This window comes from Macrobrachium nipponense, chromosome 6 (assembly GCF_015104395.2).
Source record: "Macrobrachium nipponense isolate FS-2020 chromosome 6, ASM1510439v2, whole genome shotgun sequence".
NCBI classification, from domain to species: Eukaryota; Metazoa; Arthropoda; class Malacostraca; order Decapoda; family Palaemonidae; genus Macrobrachium; species Macrobrachium nipponense.
Genome location: NC_061108.1, coordinates 108,394,273 through 108,410,679, shown reverse-complemented (window position 1 = coordinate 108,410,679; position 16,407 = coordinate 108,394,273). Strand labels below are relative to the sequence as shown.

General features: G+C 34.9%; 1 protein-coding gene across 1 annotated transcript in view; it reads right to left on the bottom strand.

Moving 5' to 3' along the window:
* Positions 1 to 4,167: 4,167 nt before the first annotated feature.
* LOC135216377 (glutamate receptor ionotropic, delta-1-like) overlaps positions 4,168 to 16,407 on the bottom strand; it is a 76,370-nt gene continuing 64,130 nt past the window's right edge. The window contains exons 7-11 of the mRNA XM_064251643.1: positions 15,727 to 15,963; positions 12,961 to 13,226; positions 11,854 to 11,991; positions 10,554 to 10,743; positions 4,168 to 4,607 (exon numbers count right to left, since the gene is read on the bottom strand). Of these exons, the coding sequence (XP_064107713.1) occupies positions 4,275 to 4,607; positions 10,554 to 10,743; positions 11,854 to 11,991; positions 12,961 to 13,226; positions 15,727 to 15,963 (1,164 nt within the window). The 3' untranslated portion in view covers positions 4,168 to 4,274. The remainder of the gene's footprint in view (positions 4,608 to 10,553; positions 10,744 to 11,853; positions 11,992 to 12,960; positions 13,227 to 15,726; positions 15,964 to 16,407) is intronic.

Sequence of the window (16,407 nt, the reverse complement as noted above, 5' to 3'; positions counted from 1 at the left end):
AAAATGCCAGTCAGATATAGGGGTGTGCCCCTTTTATGCAGCTTCAGGAATAGCTTCAGGTAGTTTACCCTGTCAAATGCTTTTCTCACATCTACGAAACACAGGAAAACAGGAGATGCTGATGATAGGTTGTAGTTCAGCAATTCTTTCAGTATGTAGATGCAGGTGTCGGTTGAGTGGTTTGCTTTAAACCCGAACTGGTTGTCAGTGGTGTAGAAAGGGGAGAAGTCTCACAAGAAGAACCGACTCAAGTATCTTCGATGCGATCGTTGTGATTGCAATTGGCCGGTAGTTGCCAGGGTCAGCTGCATCATTTAGCTTGTTTTTTATTTATGGTATCAAGTGAACTAAGAGTAGGGAGTCTGGTAGAAACCGGTGAATTATGCACGCATTGAATAGGGCAGCTAGCAAAATGTAAATTATCGGATGGCAGAATTTGAAGGCCTCTGCAGGAATACCATCACAGCCGGGCGATTTATTATTAGGTAGGCTGTTTATGGCATCGCTGATGTTACCTGGCGTAATACGGTCTGCAAAATGAAATTGAATGTTGTCATTAAGGAGGTTATCTACCTCGCTTCGGGAGTCCTGATCATTTATGCAATTCAGGATATTGTTGAAGTGATCACCCCACATCCTTGCGATAGCCTCGTCTCCGACTGCTTCCCCTACTCTCTGTGATAGCTTTTTGGTTTTGGGATTTAAGGACTGGATATATTTCCAAAGACGAGGGTAATCACCAGATTCTACGTTTCTAGACATTGCATCGGCTCTTAGTTGTTTTTCATTTAACCTGCAGTGCTTAAGAGCAAGTTTGAATTGCACTCTCGCCTGCCTCATTAGTAATGCAGTGTGTCCTTCCCTCGGGCTGCCATTTTGCCTCCACAGTAAAAACATTTCTCGTGAGTATGTATACAGATCCTTAACCAAGTCATTCCAACCAGGTATATTACGAGAATTACCTTGACGAAATCTATAGGCAGTCCTGCCCGAAGCAAGCAAAGCGGATATTATGTTCGAATAGAATTCATTCAGATCCCTCTTGTGGTGGTCATTTCTACATTTTGTGTTGGTGCACAGTAAGGTGTAAGCCGGTTGAGTTATTGACCGCAACCTGGTTCCTGTGGTCGCCCGTAGTAGCATCATAAAAATTGATGGATTTATAACATTTTATATCCAGGCAATAGCATTCACAAATAATCACCAAAAAGGGACAAAAACTGTAAACTTTTAATATGCGATGACTCGTAATAAAATCTCAGGTTAATAGTGTGCTTCAGAAACAGTGCTTTCACCATTTTAAGACAGAGATCTTTATATCTTTTCATTCTCCAAAAGGTTTTTTGAAAAATAGTCGTATAATATCAGGCAAATGTTGTGAATTTTAAACACAGATTCGATATTTGATATAAAGACAAATAGCAGTTGTTATGACGAAAATAAACACTGCTAAAGAAGTCCATTTTTCTGTAATTCATCCCTCAAGGAATTTGCGTAGACAGCGAACCCGAAATAGCGTGAGAGAATTGCTTAATAAATTGTTGAGAATAAAAGTCGTGACTTTGACTTATTCTAAATTCTTCCTATATTAACCGAAAATAATGCCATCAAAATCCTTAAAGAAACAATGTCGCAATCTTTACAATTCGTTCTGTCATGTTATTTCATTCCGTCTTGGTCAGAAAACCTCTCTCTCTCTCTCTCTCTCTCTCTCTCTCTCTCTCTCTCTCTCTCTCTCTCTCTGTGTGTGTGTGTGTGTGTATGTGTGTGTGTCTGTTATGTTACATTTCCTTTCGTTTACATACTTTAGTGACAGTTTCAAGTTCTTTTAAGAATCAAAATTCGTAATTCTAAGTAAGAGTTTCCAAGTAATTTTAAGAATCAAAACTCGTAATTCTAGGTAACAGTTTCCAAGTAATTTTAAGAATCAAAACTCGTAATTCTAAGTAACAGTTTCCAAGTAATTTTAAGAATCAAAACTCGTAATTCTAAGTAACATTTTCCAAGTAATTTTAAGAATCAAAACTCGTAATTCTAAGTAACATTTTCCAAGTAATTTTAAGAATCAAAAACTCGTAATTCTAAGTAACAGTTTCCAAGTAATTTTAAGAATCAAAACTCGTAATTCTAAGTAACATTTTCCAAGTAATTTTAAGAATCAAAACTCGTAATTCTAAGTAACAGTTTCCAAGTAATTTTAAGAATCAAAACTCGTAATTCTAAGTAACATTTTCCAAGTAATTTTAAGAATCAAAACTCGTAATACTAAGTAACAGTTTCCAAGTAATTTTAAGAATCAAAACTTGTAATTCTAAGTAACAGTTTTCAAGTAATTTCAAGAATCAAAACTCGTAAGTCTCGAGAATAAAATTGCGATTTTTTCTTTGCGTCGAAGAGCTGTTGTGAGTTTTAATTTATGTAAGTTCTGTCGAAATGAGGATATGAGCCACTCGAGGAAGGATTTTGTAACTTATATATATAAATGATTAATGGAAATATTACGAACTCATGATGACGATGAAGTACTTCACCAAAGGTTATCAGTTTCTAATATCTTATCTTTTATCATCTTCCCTCCCGCCAGGTTATAATTCCTCATCTTTTGAGAAGTTTGCATTTTCCATGGATATATCCTTTACAAAAAGTCTTGCGTTCAAGTCCATCGGCTTCTGTATTAGGGAAAATTCATAGAAAAAAGAAAAAAAAAAACATTAACAGCCTTACTTTTATGTCCTTGGAGCTCTGCGTAATAATAATAATAATAATAATAATAATAATAATAACAAGACAACTTTGTGTTAGATTTTGTTTAGCGTATTTGATACTAACCTTTCGTTCGTACTCACCAAGCCCCTTATCACTGCTGGTTTTTCAGGTGTCATTGTAACCCATAGCCGCACCCACCGACTAATCCGATCCGTCCCATGTTCCAGGCGTAGACTCTCCATCAATAAACTTAAGCGAGATGGAATTTAGACAAAAACCGCTGATGAATGATCATTGAGATAAACAGTCAAATCGCACCTTTAACTTTGTTTAAGAACGTCTTCGTTTTCTTTGAATAGTCGTTTCGTTTTCTTGGAATAGTCGTTCTCCTTTAAATGGGAATCGAGTAGTTGTACGAATTGCCGTTCTTTTACTTCCAAGATGGAATGGGCCGCTTAATTAAATTCTTAGCATGATTAATGGCGGTACACCAGATGTTAATCAAGAACCGTATTTATTACACCAGTTGCTTTCTCTCGCCATTGTCTGGAAAAATACAAATAGTTATTGTGGCCATTCATCCACTGGGCTTCCAAATGTCGGAAACAGTTTGCCTTGGCGGAAGTTAAACTTTTTTTTTCTTTTCAGTTCTGCTCTAATAAGCAATTTTGGATAGCGGTTTGGAGTATTTCCTCTCCATATTTATGACCTCTTCCGTGTAAGATGCTTTTAAAAAATACAGTTAATGGAGTAAAGGTCATTTTGAAATTAATTTGACGTCCACAGTTGCTTTTATTGACACCTGATATCTGGAGGTGCTCTTATCAAGGGGAATATGTTAAGTATGGGCAGATATCTTAAGTATGTTATAAAGATGCCTTTCTGCTTATACACTCGAGGAGAAAGTCAGTACTTATTATTTTCGAAATATTTCCAATTCATAAAGTTTCATTTGGGTCTACTGATATTGCACGCGCATATTTATATTATATTATATTACATGTATGCACATATATATAACACACAAACACACACATACATACATACATCATACATATACACGCACGCGCGCACACATATATATCTATATATCTGATATATATATATATATATATAATATATATATATATATATATATATATATATATTTCTCCTTGCTTTATTCAGAATACAAAAATTAATGTACAAGACAGAAATACTGGTACAGTAAATATATATATTTATGTATTATATATATATATATATATATATATATATATATATATATATATATATATACATATATATATATATATATATATATATATATATATATATATGTACTATACCATACCAGTATTTCTGCCTTGTACATCAATTTTTTGTATTCTAAATAAGGCAAGGAAATAATCAGTTTTCATGCTCAAGTCTCTAAGAACATGACATCCGTATAAGGGGACAATAAAGTTGAAACTATCTTCGTCAGATGCTTTTAGTTTTATTCAGTCATTCCTTTTACAGAGGCTTTGACTCACTTTCCCTCGCAGCACCAAAGAAAGATAATGTCGGACAGAGCGAGGACACCGTCCTTATAGCTTCCTTTCTCCGGGACATCCCAAGAAGACCTCGACAGCGAACACCAACACGGCGAATACCAGAATAAATAACAGAATGAAAAGCGGTCCCTGAAGGTGAACTAAAGAAAGAGGTTTGATTTCGCCTCCCTCGTCGCCTCCGTTTCCGATGGCGAATTCGCCCTTCGTCACAGGGTCCTTGACAGCGTTGCCCGGTGCGACGTCAAGTTCTTCCGAAGGGGATCGGTGCTTTTCGCGATCTTCCGTTTCTTTCTTGCGTCGACTTTCCCGCGTTGCTCTCTTGTAGAGGTCGACTATCTCTTGGTCCCATTTGTAGAGGAGTCCTGTCTGAAGGAAGAGGAAATGATAATCATTACTTTTAAAGGTATAAGATCACTTTGAGGGCTATCGGTGTCTTATTGCAACCCAATTCCTCCTTTCTGGATTACAGATTCTATTGCAAGGAAGCCAGATTGAATTTTTGAGGCATGTGGTATACCAGTGTCCTTGTCTGATAGTAAATAATACATATATATATTTGATTAGTTTTATACCTCAAGGAAAATCAGATATTCATTCGGTGAAGCTATTCCCACTGAATAGGTATCTACACTATCAGTTATGCAATCAGATAGTTTCAGTAGGTTTTTATTTATGACTGCATGGTAATATAACGTCTCCGCTCTTTCCTTGATTCTCCCTTACACTTATCAGTATTTGTATATTCTCTTTTTTTAATGTTCTCGTAGCAAAAGTTTCCCTTTTTGTAGATTTTATAATAATAGTAACCAATAATAGTAACTACGTAGTACTAATAATGATAAGGTGGAAACCTGGAAATTCCTGACTAAAGTCAGTAATTATTATCATTGTTTTTTAATCTATCTATCAGTTATTCAATTCACCTGGATGGTTTATAGTGTAGGGTTCCGGATTACACCCTGCCTCCTTAGGAGTCCATCACTTTTCTCAGTATGTGGGCTGTTTCTGCATGAGCCCTGGATCTACTTTGGCATTTAGTTTTTCCAGGTTCCTTTTCAGGGATCTTGGGATCGTGCCTAGTGTCCCTATGATTATGGGTACAACTTCCTCTGGCATGTCCCATATCCTTCCATCAAATTTCTATTATCATGTCTTGATACTTATCAATTTTTATTTATTATTATTTTTTTTTTTTTTTTTTTTTTTTGCTCTATCACAGTCCTCCAATTCGACTGGGTGGTATTTATAGTGTGGGGTTCCGGGTTGCATCCTGCCTCCTTAGGAGTCCATCACTCTTCTTACTATGTGCCGTTTCTAGGACACACTCTTCTGCATGAGTCCTGGAGCTACTTCAGTCTCTAGTTTTTCTAGATTCCTTTTCAGGGATCTTGGGATCGTGCCTAGTGCTCCTATGATGATGGGTACGATTTCCACTGGCATATCCCATATCCTTCTTATTTCTATTTTCAGATCTTGATACTTATCCATTTTTTCCCTCTCTTTCTCTTCAACTCTGGTGTCCCATGGTATTGCGACATCAATGAGTGATACTTTCTTCTTGACCTTGTCAATCAACGTCACGTCTGGTCTGTTTGCACGTATCACCCTATCCGTTCTGATACCATAGTCCCAGAGGATCTTTGCCTGATCGTTTTCTATCACTCCTTCAGGTTGGTGCTCGTACCACTTATTACTGCAAGGTAGCTGATGTTTCTTGCACAGGCTCCAGTGGAGGGCTTTTGCCACTGAATCATGCCTCTTTTTGTACTGGTTCTGTGCAAGTGCCGGGCATTCACTTGCTATGTGGTTTATGGTTTCACTTTTCGTATTGCACTTCCTACATATGGGAGAGATGTTATTTCCGTCTATCGTACTTTGAACATATCTGGTTCTTAGGGCCTGATCTTGTGCCGCTGTTATCATTCCTTCAGTTTCCTTCTTGAGCTCTCCCCTCTGTAGCCATTGCCAATTGTCATCGCTGGCTAGTTCTTTAGTCTGTCTCATGTATTGTCCGTGCATTGGTTTGTTGTGCCAGTCCTCTGTTCTTTCTGTCTTTCTCCTGTCTCTGTATATTTCTGGGTCTTCGTCTGCTTTTATTAGTCCTTCTTCCCATGCACTCTTTAGCCACTCGTCTTCACTGGTTTTCAGATATTGCCCCAGTGCTCTGTTTTCGATGTTGACGCAGTCCTCTATACTTAGTAGTCCTCTCCCTCCTTCCTTTCGTGTTATGTATAGTCTGTCCGTATTTGCTCTTGGGTGTAGTGCTTTGTGTATTGTCATATGTTTCCTGGTTTTCTGATCTATGCTGCGGAGTTCTGCCTTCGTCCATTCCACTATTCCTGCGCTGTATCTGATTACTGGCACTGCCCATGTGTTTATGGCTTTTATCATATTTCCGGCGTTGAGTTTTGACTTGAGTATCGCCTTGAGTCTCTGCATATATTCTTTCCTGATCGTGTCCTTCATCTCTTGGTGTCTTATATCTCCTCCTTCCATTATTCCCAGGTATTTGTATCCTGTCTCATCTATGTGTTTGATGTTGCTCCCATCTGGTAGCTTTATCCCTTCAGTTCTCGTTACTTTGCCTTTTTGTATGTTGACTAAGGCGCATTTTTCTATTCCAAACTCCATCCTGATGTCCCCAGATACAATCCTTACAGTCTGGATTAGGGAATTCTATTTCCTTATTATTATTATTATTATTATTATTTTATTATTATTATTATTATTATTATTATTATCATTATTATTATTATCATTATTATTACTACTACTACTACTACTACTACTACTACTACTACTACTACTATTATTATTATTATTATTTGTTTTACACAGTGATTATTCATTTTTATATGATGGTTTTTCTTCTCTTCCATATTTTTTGTCACTATCGGTAACTATCAAGCTTTAGTAACGATATGCGTGTGGTTGTCTGATTTTCAGCGTCCTAGAATTATCTTGATGTCAAATTGGTAATTACGTCAGATTTTACTAAATGAATTACGGATAGGCCGGAAATTATGTGAAAGTTACAATTTCGTAGTTCTGAGGCAAAAAAAAGTTCAGAAATTAGTTGATAAAAGTGATGCCTTTTCACCCAAAGATTATTTTGAGACATTTTCCCAGTGTCTGGTTTTCCACAGTGAGTACGGAAATTGAAGGTAATTATGACATGATGTTTCCGTGTAGTTTTTTTTTTTTACTATTTATTTTTTTTACATCTTTTAATCATGCTTTTTTATATCCATGACTGGTCTTCTCTCTCTCTCTCTCTCTCTCTCTCTCTCTCTGTCACTGACTGCTCACCAGTCCATTTGTGTCACAGTCCTCCAATTCAAATGGGTGGTATTTATAGTGTGGGGTTCCGGGTTGCATCCTGTCTCCTTAGGAGTCCATCATTTTTCTTACTATGTGCGCCATTTCTAGGATCACACTCTTCTGCATGAGTCCTGTGGCTACTTTAGCCTCTAGTTTTTCTAGATTCCTTTTCAGGGATCTTGGGATCGTGCCTAGTGTTCCTATGATTATTGGTACAATTTCCACTTGCATATCCCATATTCTTCTTATTTCTATTTTCAAGTCTTGATACTTATCCATTTTTTCCCTTTCTTTCTCTTCAACTCTGGTGTCCCATGGTATTGCGACATCAATGAGTGATACTTTCCTCTTGATTTTGTCAATCAACGTCACGTCTGGTCTATTTGCACGTATCACCCTATCCGTTCTGATACCATAGTCCCAGAGGATCTTTGCCTGATCGTTTTCTATCACTCCCTCAGGTTGGTGCTCGTACCACTTATTACTGCAAGGTAGCTGATGTTTCTTGCACAGGCTCCAGTGGAGGGCTTTTGCCACTGAATCATGCCTCTTTTTGTACTGGTTCTGTGCAAGTGCCAGGCATTCGCTTGCTATGTGTTTTATGGTTTCATTTTCCGTATTGCACTTCCTACATATGGGAGAGATGTTATTTCCGTCTATCGGACATATTTGGTTCTTAGGGCCTGATCTTGTGCCGCTGTTATCATTCCTTCAGTTTCATTCTTTAGCTCTCCCCTCTGTAACCATTGCCATGTGTCATCGCTGGCTAGTTTTTTAGTCCGTCTCATGTATTGTCCGTGCATTGGTTTGTTGAGCCAGTCCTATGTTCTGTTTGTCATTCTCCTGTCTCTGTATATTTCTGGGTCTTCTTTTACTTTTATCAGTCCTTCTTCCCATGCACTCTTGAGCCACTCGTCTTCACTGGTTTTCAGATATTGCCCAGTGCTCTGTTTTCGATGTTCACGCAGTCCTCTATACTTAGTAGTCCTCTCCCTCCTTCCTTTCGTGTTATGTATAGTCTGTCCTTATTTGCTCTTGGGTGTAGGCGCTTTGTGTATTGTCATATGTTTCCTGGTTTTCTGGTCTATGCTGCGGAGTTCTGCCTTCGTCCATTCCACTATTCCTGCGCTGTATCTGATTACTGGCACTGCCCATGTGTTTATGGCTTTTATCATATTTCCGGCGTTGAGTTTTGACTTGAGTATCGCCTTGAGTCTCTGCACATATTCTTTCCTGATCGTGTCCTTCATCTCTTGGTGTTTTATATCCCCGCCTTCCATTATTCCCAGGTATTTGTATCCCGTCTCATCTATGTGTTTGATGTTGCTCCCATCTGGTAGCTTTATCCCTTCAGTCCTTGTTACTTTGCACTTTTGTATGTTGACTAAGGCACATTTCCGTATCCCAAAATCCATCCTGATGTCCCCAGATACAATCCTTACAGTCTGGATTAGAGTATCTATTTCCTTGATGCTCTTACCTTACAGCTTGATGTCGTCCATGAACATCAGATGGTTAATTCTTATTATTATTATTATTATTATTATTATTATTATTATTATTATTATTATTATTATTATTATTATTATTATTATTATTAACCAAACCAAAACTTCTTTCAGCTTTCTTCTGAAGATTGAAAAGGAAACCCACAAAATCACTGTGTAACGTGTTTACTTCTAAGTATTTACATTTAATTTTACTCCACACTCGAGTACTTTCAGGCTATATCTGTGGCCCATTTTCAAGAGATTTTTGGGTTGTCAGCCTGGGTCAAGGCCCAGCAGTCTTCTGGAACTTCTTTTCGTTGAGCTGTCATTATCGTGATAGCTGTTCTGGTTTCCTTGAGAGTTGCTAATCCCCTCTTGTCGCTCTGATATCCTGAGCTGATGGTCAATAATAATAATAATAATAATAATAATAATAATAATAATAATAATAATAATAATAATAATAATAATAATAATTTAATGAAGGGAGTAGTCCCTCTTTTAAACAGGTTCTGTTGAAAAGGATGGCAGCATCACTTGAATCACTTCAGCCAATATAGTCGCCCTTTTTAGCAGGATAATAATAATAATAATAATAATAATAATAATAATAATAATAATAATAATAATAATAATAATAATAATAGTGTCCGAAGATGTCCACAATAATAAAAAATGTTGCAAGTTCGTGTATAGTTTAAAAACGCTTTACAAAGCTTTCGAACCCTTCCCTGGGTTCGTCCTCTGACTGAAGATGAACCCAAGGAAGGGTTCGAAAGCTTTGTAAAGGATTTTTAAATTATACACGAACTCGCAACATTTTTTATTATTGTAGACCTCTCCGAACATTATATATACTGTCGCGATAGAGAGTTTTTCCCAAACAACAACAACAACAATAATAATAATAATAATAATAATAATAATAATAATAATAATGAATAATAATAATAATATAATAATAATAATAAATAATAATAATAATAATAATAAATAATAATAATAATAATAATAATAATAATAATAATATAATAATAATAAAACAACAACATAGTAAGAAAAGTGATGGACTCCTAAGGAGGCAGGATGTAACCCGGAACCCCACACTATAAAAATACCACCCAATCGAATTGGAGGACTGTGATAGACAATAATAATAATAATAATAATAATAATAATAATAATAATAATAATAATAATAATAATAATAATAATAATAATAATAATAATAAAAGTAATTATAGCTTAAGTCTTGCAACAGAGAAACAGATCCATTTGTACCCATACATAACCGTGGATTTTTTCTCCAATAATAATAATAATTAGTTTGGAAAAACTCTCTGTATGTAATGTTCGAAGAGGTCCACAATAATAAAAATTTTTGCGAGTTCGTGTATAATTTAAAAACCCTTTTTAAATTATACACGAACTCGCAACATTTTTTGTTATTATGGACCTCTTAGAACAATAATAATTATAATAATAATAATCCTCTACTTACTTCCACAAACCGACGCAAGTGACGATCAAGTGTGGGCTTGAAAGGGGCATCCCTGACAATAGGCCAGGCAGATGACCCGGGCCAGATGTTGTCCCTGGCCACGTACAAGGGCGTCCAGCTGTTGTCTTCGCTGGTGTAATACCGCGCGATATTCAGCTCCAAGTTCCGTCTCTCATACATGTAAGCAGCGCTTTAAAGATAGCACGGAATCAGAGAAAGAAAGTCACGCAGAATCTAAGTCTATAGTATTGAATCAAAAGACAGGAAGTTGCACAAAACCTTAATTCTTCTAGTTTTATTATTATTATTATTATTATTATTATTATTATTATTATTATTATTATTATTATTATTATTCTGTAAACAGACCTTCTTTCATATATGTTTTATTAAATATAATGGCAAAATTTATAGAATTTATTTTATACAGAATTCTCTCAATTCTTCTAATGACTTGCTTCTCTGGCCAGAGAAGCAAGTCATTAGGAGAATTGAGAGAATTCTGTATAAAATAAATTCTATAAATTCTGCCATTATAGTCAATAAAACATATTATTACTATTATTATTATCATTATTATTCAGTAGATGAAACCTATTCGCATGGAACAAGCCCACAGTATTCACTGGGAAGAAGTGGGAGGAAGTAAAGGGAAATGCAGAAAGAAAAGATCCCATTTATTAAAAAAGAAAAAAAGAATAAATTGGTAAATAGATAAAAAGATAAAAACGGGTTCAAGGATCAGTTGTAATGAAAGATCTGTTGGAATACAACTTATGAAAAAGTGACAAAAAAGAAACCATCCGTCAGGAACATGCTCTTGAAACTTGCGCATAAGTGTAACAAAATGGAATGAGGTGATTGGACCATTTCATCACATAATAATTCGAACTCTGCACTTTCAGTGTAGAGAACGTTAAGTATCTGTGCTATGTGCTATATATATACCCTCGTTCAATAGCAGTGTTTCTTACCATACGTAAAGCAAGTAGCTCATGCCAAGAAACTGAAACGTAACAGACATGAAACATTTTAAGAGTAAATTTTGGGGTACGTGAAAGCAAGTCACCGACAGAAAATGAAGAGTGAACTTTTTCCAGTGCTGGATAATCGTATGAATAACAGGTTAGGACTACCAATAGGTCGTTAACTTATATTCAATTTGCTTGGGATGTGGTTGCAATAATTTACCGACATGCATTTATGACAGGTTTGACTGTAGTGTGTACATATCTTTATGGAATCACCTTGCATCTTAACCAACGTAAATGAACTAAATGACAATACGAATATTTCTTACTTTTCCTTAAGGACTCTTGGGAATCCTTCACTTATATCCGTCACGAAAAACATCCTTTCGCTCAAGGTTCTCAGGTCTCCAGGAGGAGACTGCTTGAAACCATTATAGAAGTCGACCGTATCTGGCGGTATTAACATACTGGAATTCATAGAGATTGAAAAAAGAAATTGTTAGGTTCTATCAGGTAAATGCTGTTAGTGTTTCGCTTTATTTTATTTATAAATAAAATGCCGTTGGTTGTGTTTGTAATTTACAGACTCAAGTAAGTGTATATCTAATCTTAGTTGGGTTGTTAAAGTGGATTAACATGAATATTCTTTAATTGAGATATAGGTGGAGGATCATATTGGTCACACTTTAACAAGAGCAGCAAATGCTCTTTTCCACATAATATAATACAATTAGTCAAATACATCAAGCGTTGCTTATGCACGTTGAATGAAATGTACAGTGAAACCTACAATGGCCAGTTTGTTCCATGCATATTTAGGTCATTATTTATTTATTTCTGTATTTATTAATAATATTATATTAATAAATGTTTTGGTATATTAACATGACTGAATTATTTTCTGAAAAGCAAAATTAAGTTAAAAAATATATTTGATTAACCTTTAATCCTGATGAAGGAAAGACCATTTAATACTCAGAAAAGCTAATGCTATTATTATTATTATTATTATTATTATTATTATTATTATTATTATTATTATTATTATTATTATTATTATTATTATTATTATTATTTTATTTATTTTTATTTGTTTAGATATTTATTTTTAATTATATATGTAATTATTTTTTTTATTTATTTATTTTTTTTTTTGTCTATCATAGTCATCCTATTCGACTGGGTTGTTTAATAGTGTGGGGTTCCGGGTTGCATTCTGCCTCCTTAGGAATCCATCATTTTTCTTACTATGTGCGCAGTTTCCAGGAGCACACTCTTCTGCATGAGTCCTGGAGCTACTTCAGCATCTAATTTTTCCCGAGGCTTCCTCAGAACATGATACACAATGGGGCAACTTGGAAAAATAGTCCAACAATCAAAAGATTACAAAGAAAACTACCAAAGAGAACACTGAAAACAGGAAGTCCAAAACTCACATAGATTCCGCTTTAATGAACTCCTTCAGAGTCTCGATCCTGGGCGGGTATTTCGGGAGGGTCAGGAACGCCGTGAGATTGGCCCGGTAGGCCGATCCCATGAGGAAAGTGAATAGGACCCAAGCTGCCATCAGGATCCTAAAGGAATCGTTGTTAGGGACAGTGGGAGAAGGCGGTTGACCCAAGAACGTGCCAATGGTCTCCTGGACTACGAGCCAAGGGCTTGACCACGGCCTGGATTTGTAATCGTGCCTGAGTCTGTCGATCTGGAAAGCGAGGTCAAAGGTGGTGCGGTTGTTTGGACGGTTATAGGAAATTGGAGGATGGTTCGTGAATATTTGGATGCTTCGTTTTATAAGTAAGAATAACCATGGTCTCTCTTTCCATGTACACACATATATACAAATTAATACAAACAAGAACGCACAAAACTCTATATATTGCACTCTGAGAATGAAGATTTAGTCATAAAATGTAACAGAAGGAAATGTATGTATATAAATGTATGTGTGGATATATACGTACACACTCACACATACACACATTTCGTCGACGTTACCACAAACCGTCGAATCGCATATTTTGGGAAAAATGAGTTATTACCACCACACAAGACAAGCGTACTTTGATCTTTAATATCACAGACTTTTTCATTGAAATCTCAAGTGGTTTTCGACATATAAAATATCAGTGCGGCACTGTCAAATCTCGTCATTTTACACTAAATCATTTTTTCATAAAGTGCAGCATCGTTAATTAAAACCATTTAGTTACTCTGCATAAAAACTTTTTATATATATGATGATATTATACTAATTTATGTGTAACAACTTGTATCTAACTACCGTAAACTTTTACGAAGTCTGCTGTACAGTCTTAGAAAAGATTTAATAGCAGAAATATTATGGAAAATATAATTATATATTATTTTTCTTCTAAAAATCCAGAGAATTTGACCTTTAGCTGGTGACTTTTGGGCCTCATCCTTGAAGTTATTATTCAGGTAAACTGTGACTACCAGTTTCTAATTCTCATTCGGGCATTCTAACAAAAGAACTTACCAGCTTTCATTTTTCCAACGACGAATTCAGTTTACATTTGCATACGTCTATTTACCACATTATATTTTCGAAAATTCTCATCAGTCGTGGTACAATAGAACATAGTAGTTGGATATGTAAATGTATATTAAAAGTCAAGCATGAGAATTTAGATGATTTCAAAAATGGATGAAAAATAAAACTAGCAATTCAGGAAATTAATTTCAAGAGAATTTAGATGATTTCAAAAATGGATGAAAAATAAAACTAGCAATTCAGGTAATGAATTTCATGAGAATTTAGATGATTTCAAAAATGGATGAAAAATAAAACTAGCAATTCAGGAAATTAATTTCAAGAGAATTTAGATGATTTCAAAAATGGATGAAAAATAAAACTAGCAATTCAGGAAATGAATTTCATGAGAATTTAGATGATTTCAAAAATGGATGAAAAATAATACTAGCAATTCAGGAAATTAATTTCAAGAGAATTTAGATGATTTCAAAAATGGATGAAAAATAAAACTAGCAATTCAGGAAATGAATTTCATGAGAATTTAGATGATTTCAAAAATGGATGAAAAATAAAACTAGCAATTCAGGAAATGAATTTCATGAGAATGTAGATGATTTCAAAAATAGAAGAAAAATAAAACTAGCAATTCAGGAAATGAATTTCATGAGAATTTAGATGATTTCAAAAAGGATGGATGAAAAATAAAACTAGAAATTCTTTGGAAATGAATTTCGGATGAAAAATATAATTTAGATGAATTTCAAAATGGATGACAAAAATAAAACTAGCAATTCAGGAAATGAATTTCAAGAGAATTTAGATGATTTCAAAAATGGATGAAAAATAAAACTAGCAATTCAGGAAATGAATTTCAAGAGATTTAGATGATTTCAAAAATGATGAAAAATAAAAAAAAAAAAAAAAACTAGCAATTCAGGAAATGAATTCATGAAGAGAATTTAGATGATTTCAAAATTGATGAAAAATAAAATACTAGCAATTCAGGAAATTGGAATTTCATGAGAATTTAGATGATTTCAAAATGGAGAAAAATAAAACTAGCAATGCAGGAAATGAATTTCAAGAGAATTAGATGATTTCAAAAAATGGATGAAAATAACAACTAGCATTCAGGAAATGAATTTCATGAGAATTTAGATGATTTCAAAAAATGGATGAAAAATATAAAACTAGATTCAGGAAATGAATTTCAAAAAGAATTTAAAAAAAAACAGAATTTAAAAAGGAAATGAAAAATTCAAATAGAATTCAGGATGAATTTCAAAATTCATGGAAAAAATTAAAACTAGCAATTCAGGGAAATGGAATTTCAAGAGAATTTAGATGATTCAAAAATGGATGAAAAATAAAAACTAGCAATTCAGGAAACTGAATTCATGAGGCAATTTAAATGATTTCAAAAGGAGAAAAATAAACAATAGCAATTCAAAATGAATTTCAAAGAGGGAATTTAGATATTTCAAAAATGGGTGAAAAATAAAACTAGCAATTCAGGAAATGAATTTCAGAGAATTTAGATGATTTCAAAATGGATAAAAAAATAAAAACGCAATTCAGGAAATGAATTTCAGAAAAAGAAAATGTTTAGAATGATGCAGGAAATGAATTTCAAGAGAATGTAGATGATTTCAAAAATAGACGGAAACAGATCCTACGTAGCAACTCAGGTAATCAGTTTTATACTTACAACAAATAGCACAAACGGCATCAGTCCCACCGTAGCGAGCGTCAAAGCCCAGACCGAATTGTTGAGGGGATAATACAGATTCTGCCATCGAGGCTTCAGTTCGGGCTTCTTCATGGCGAACGTCAGGGTCTCTGGTTCGTAGGCGATGCTGAAGTCCATATCCTTCAGGAGGTGCGGAAGGATGGACATCTTCATGGGGGACATGAAGGACACCCTCTGGACGACTTTTAGCATCATCTGTAGGAAAGGAATTATGAAACGTATAGATCAGTTTACATAGACGCAAAGTTCCTCGTAGAACGAGTGGTTTACGTGCTCGCCTACCGATTCGGTAGTCCCTAGTTCGATTCCCCGCTCTGCCAACGCGGTATCAGAGGAATCTGTTTCTGGTGATTAGAAATTAATTTCTCGATATAATGTGGTTCGGATCCCACAACAAATTGTAGGTCCCGTTACTAGATAACCAATTAGTTCCTAGCCACGCAAAAATATCTAATCCTTCGGGCCAGCCCTAGGAGAGCTATTAATCAGATCTAGTTAAACTAACTTATAGTACATAGAAGCGAATTATTTCGATCTGCAGATAAGCTATGACCAAATCAAATGACTGACGAGTTATTTCATTTATACACGTAATAGAAAAAAACGCGAAGAAATTTGTATTTTGAATAATGTTTTTGT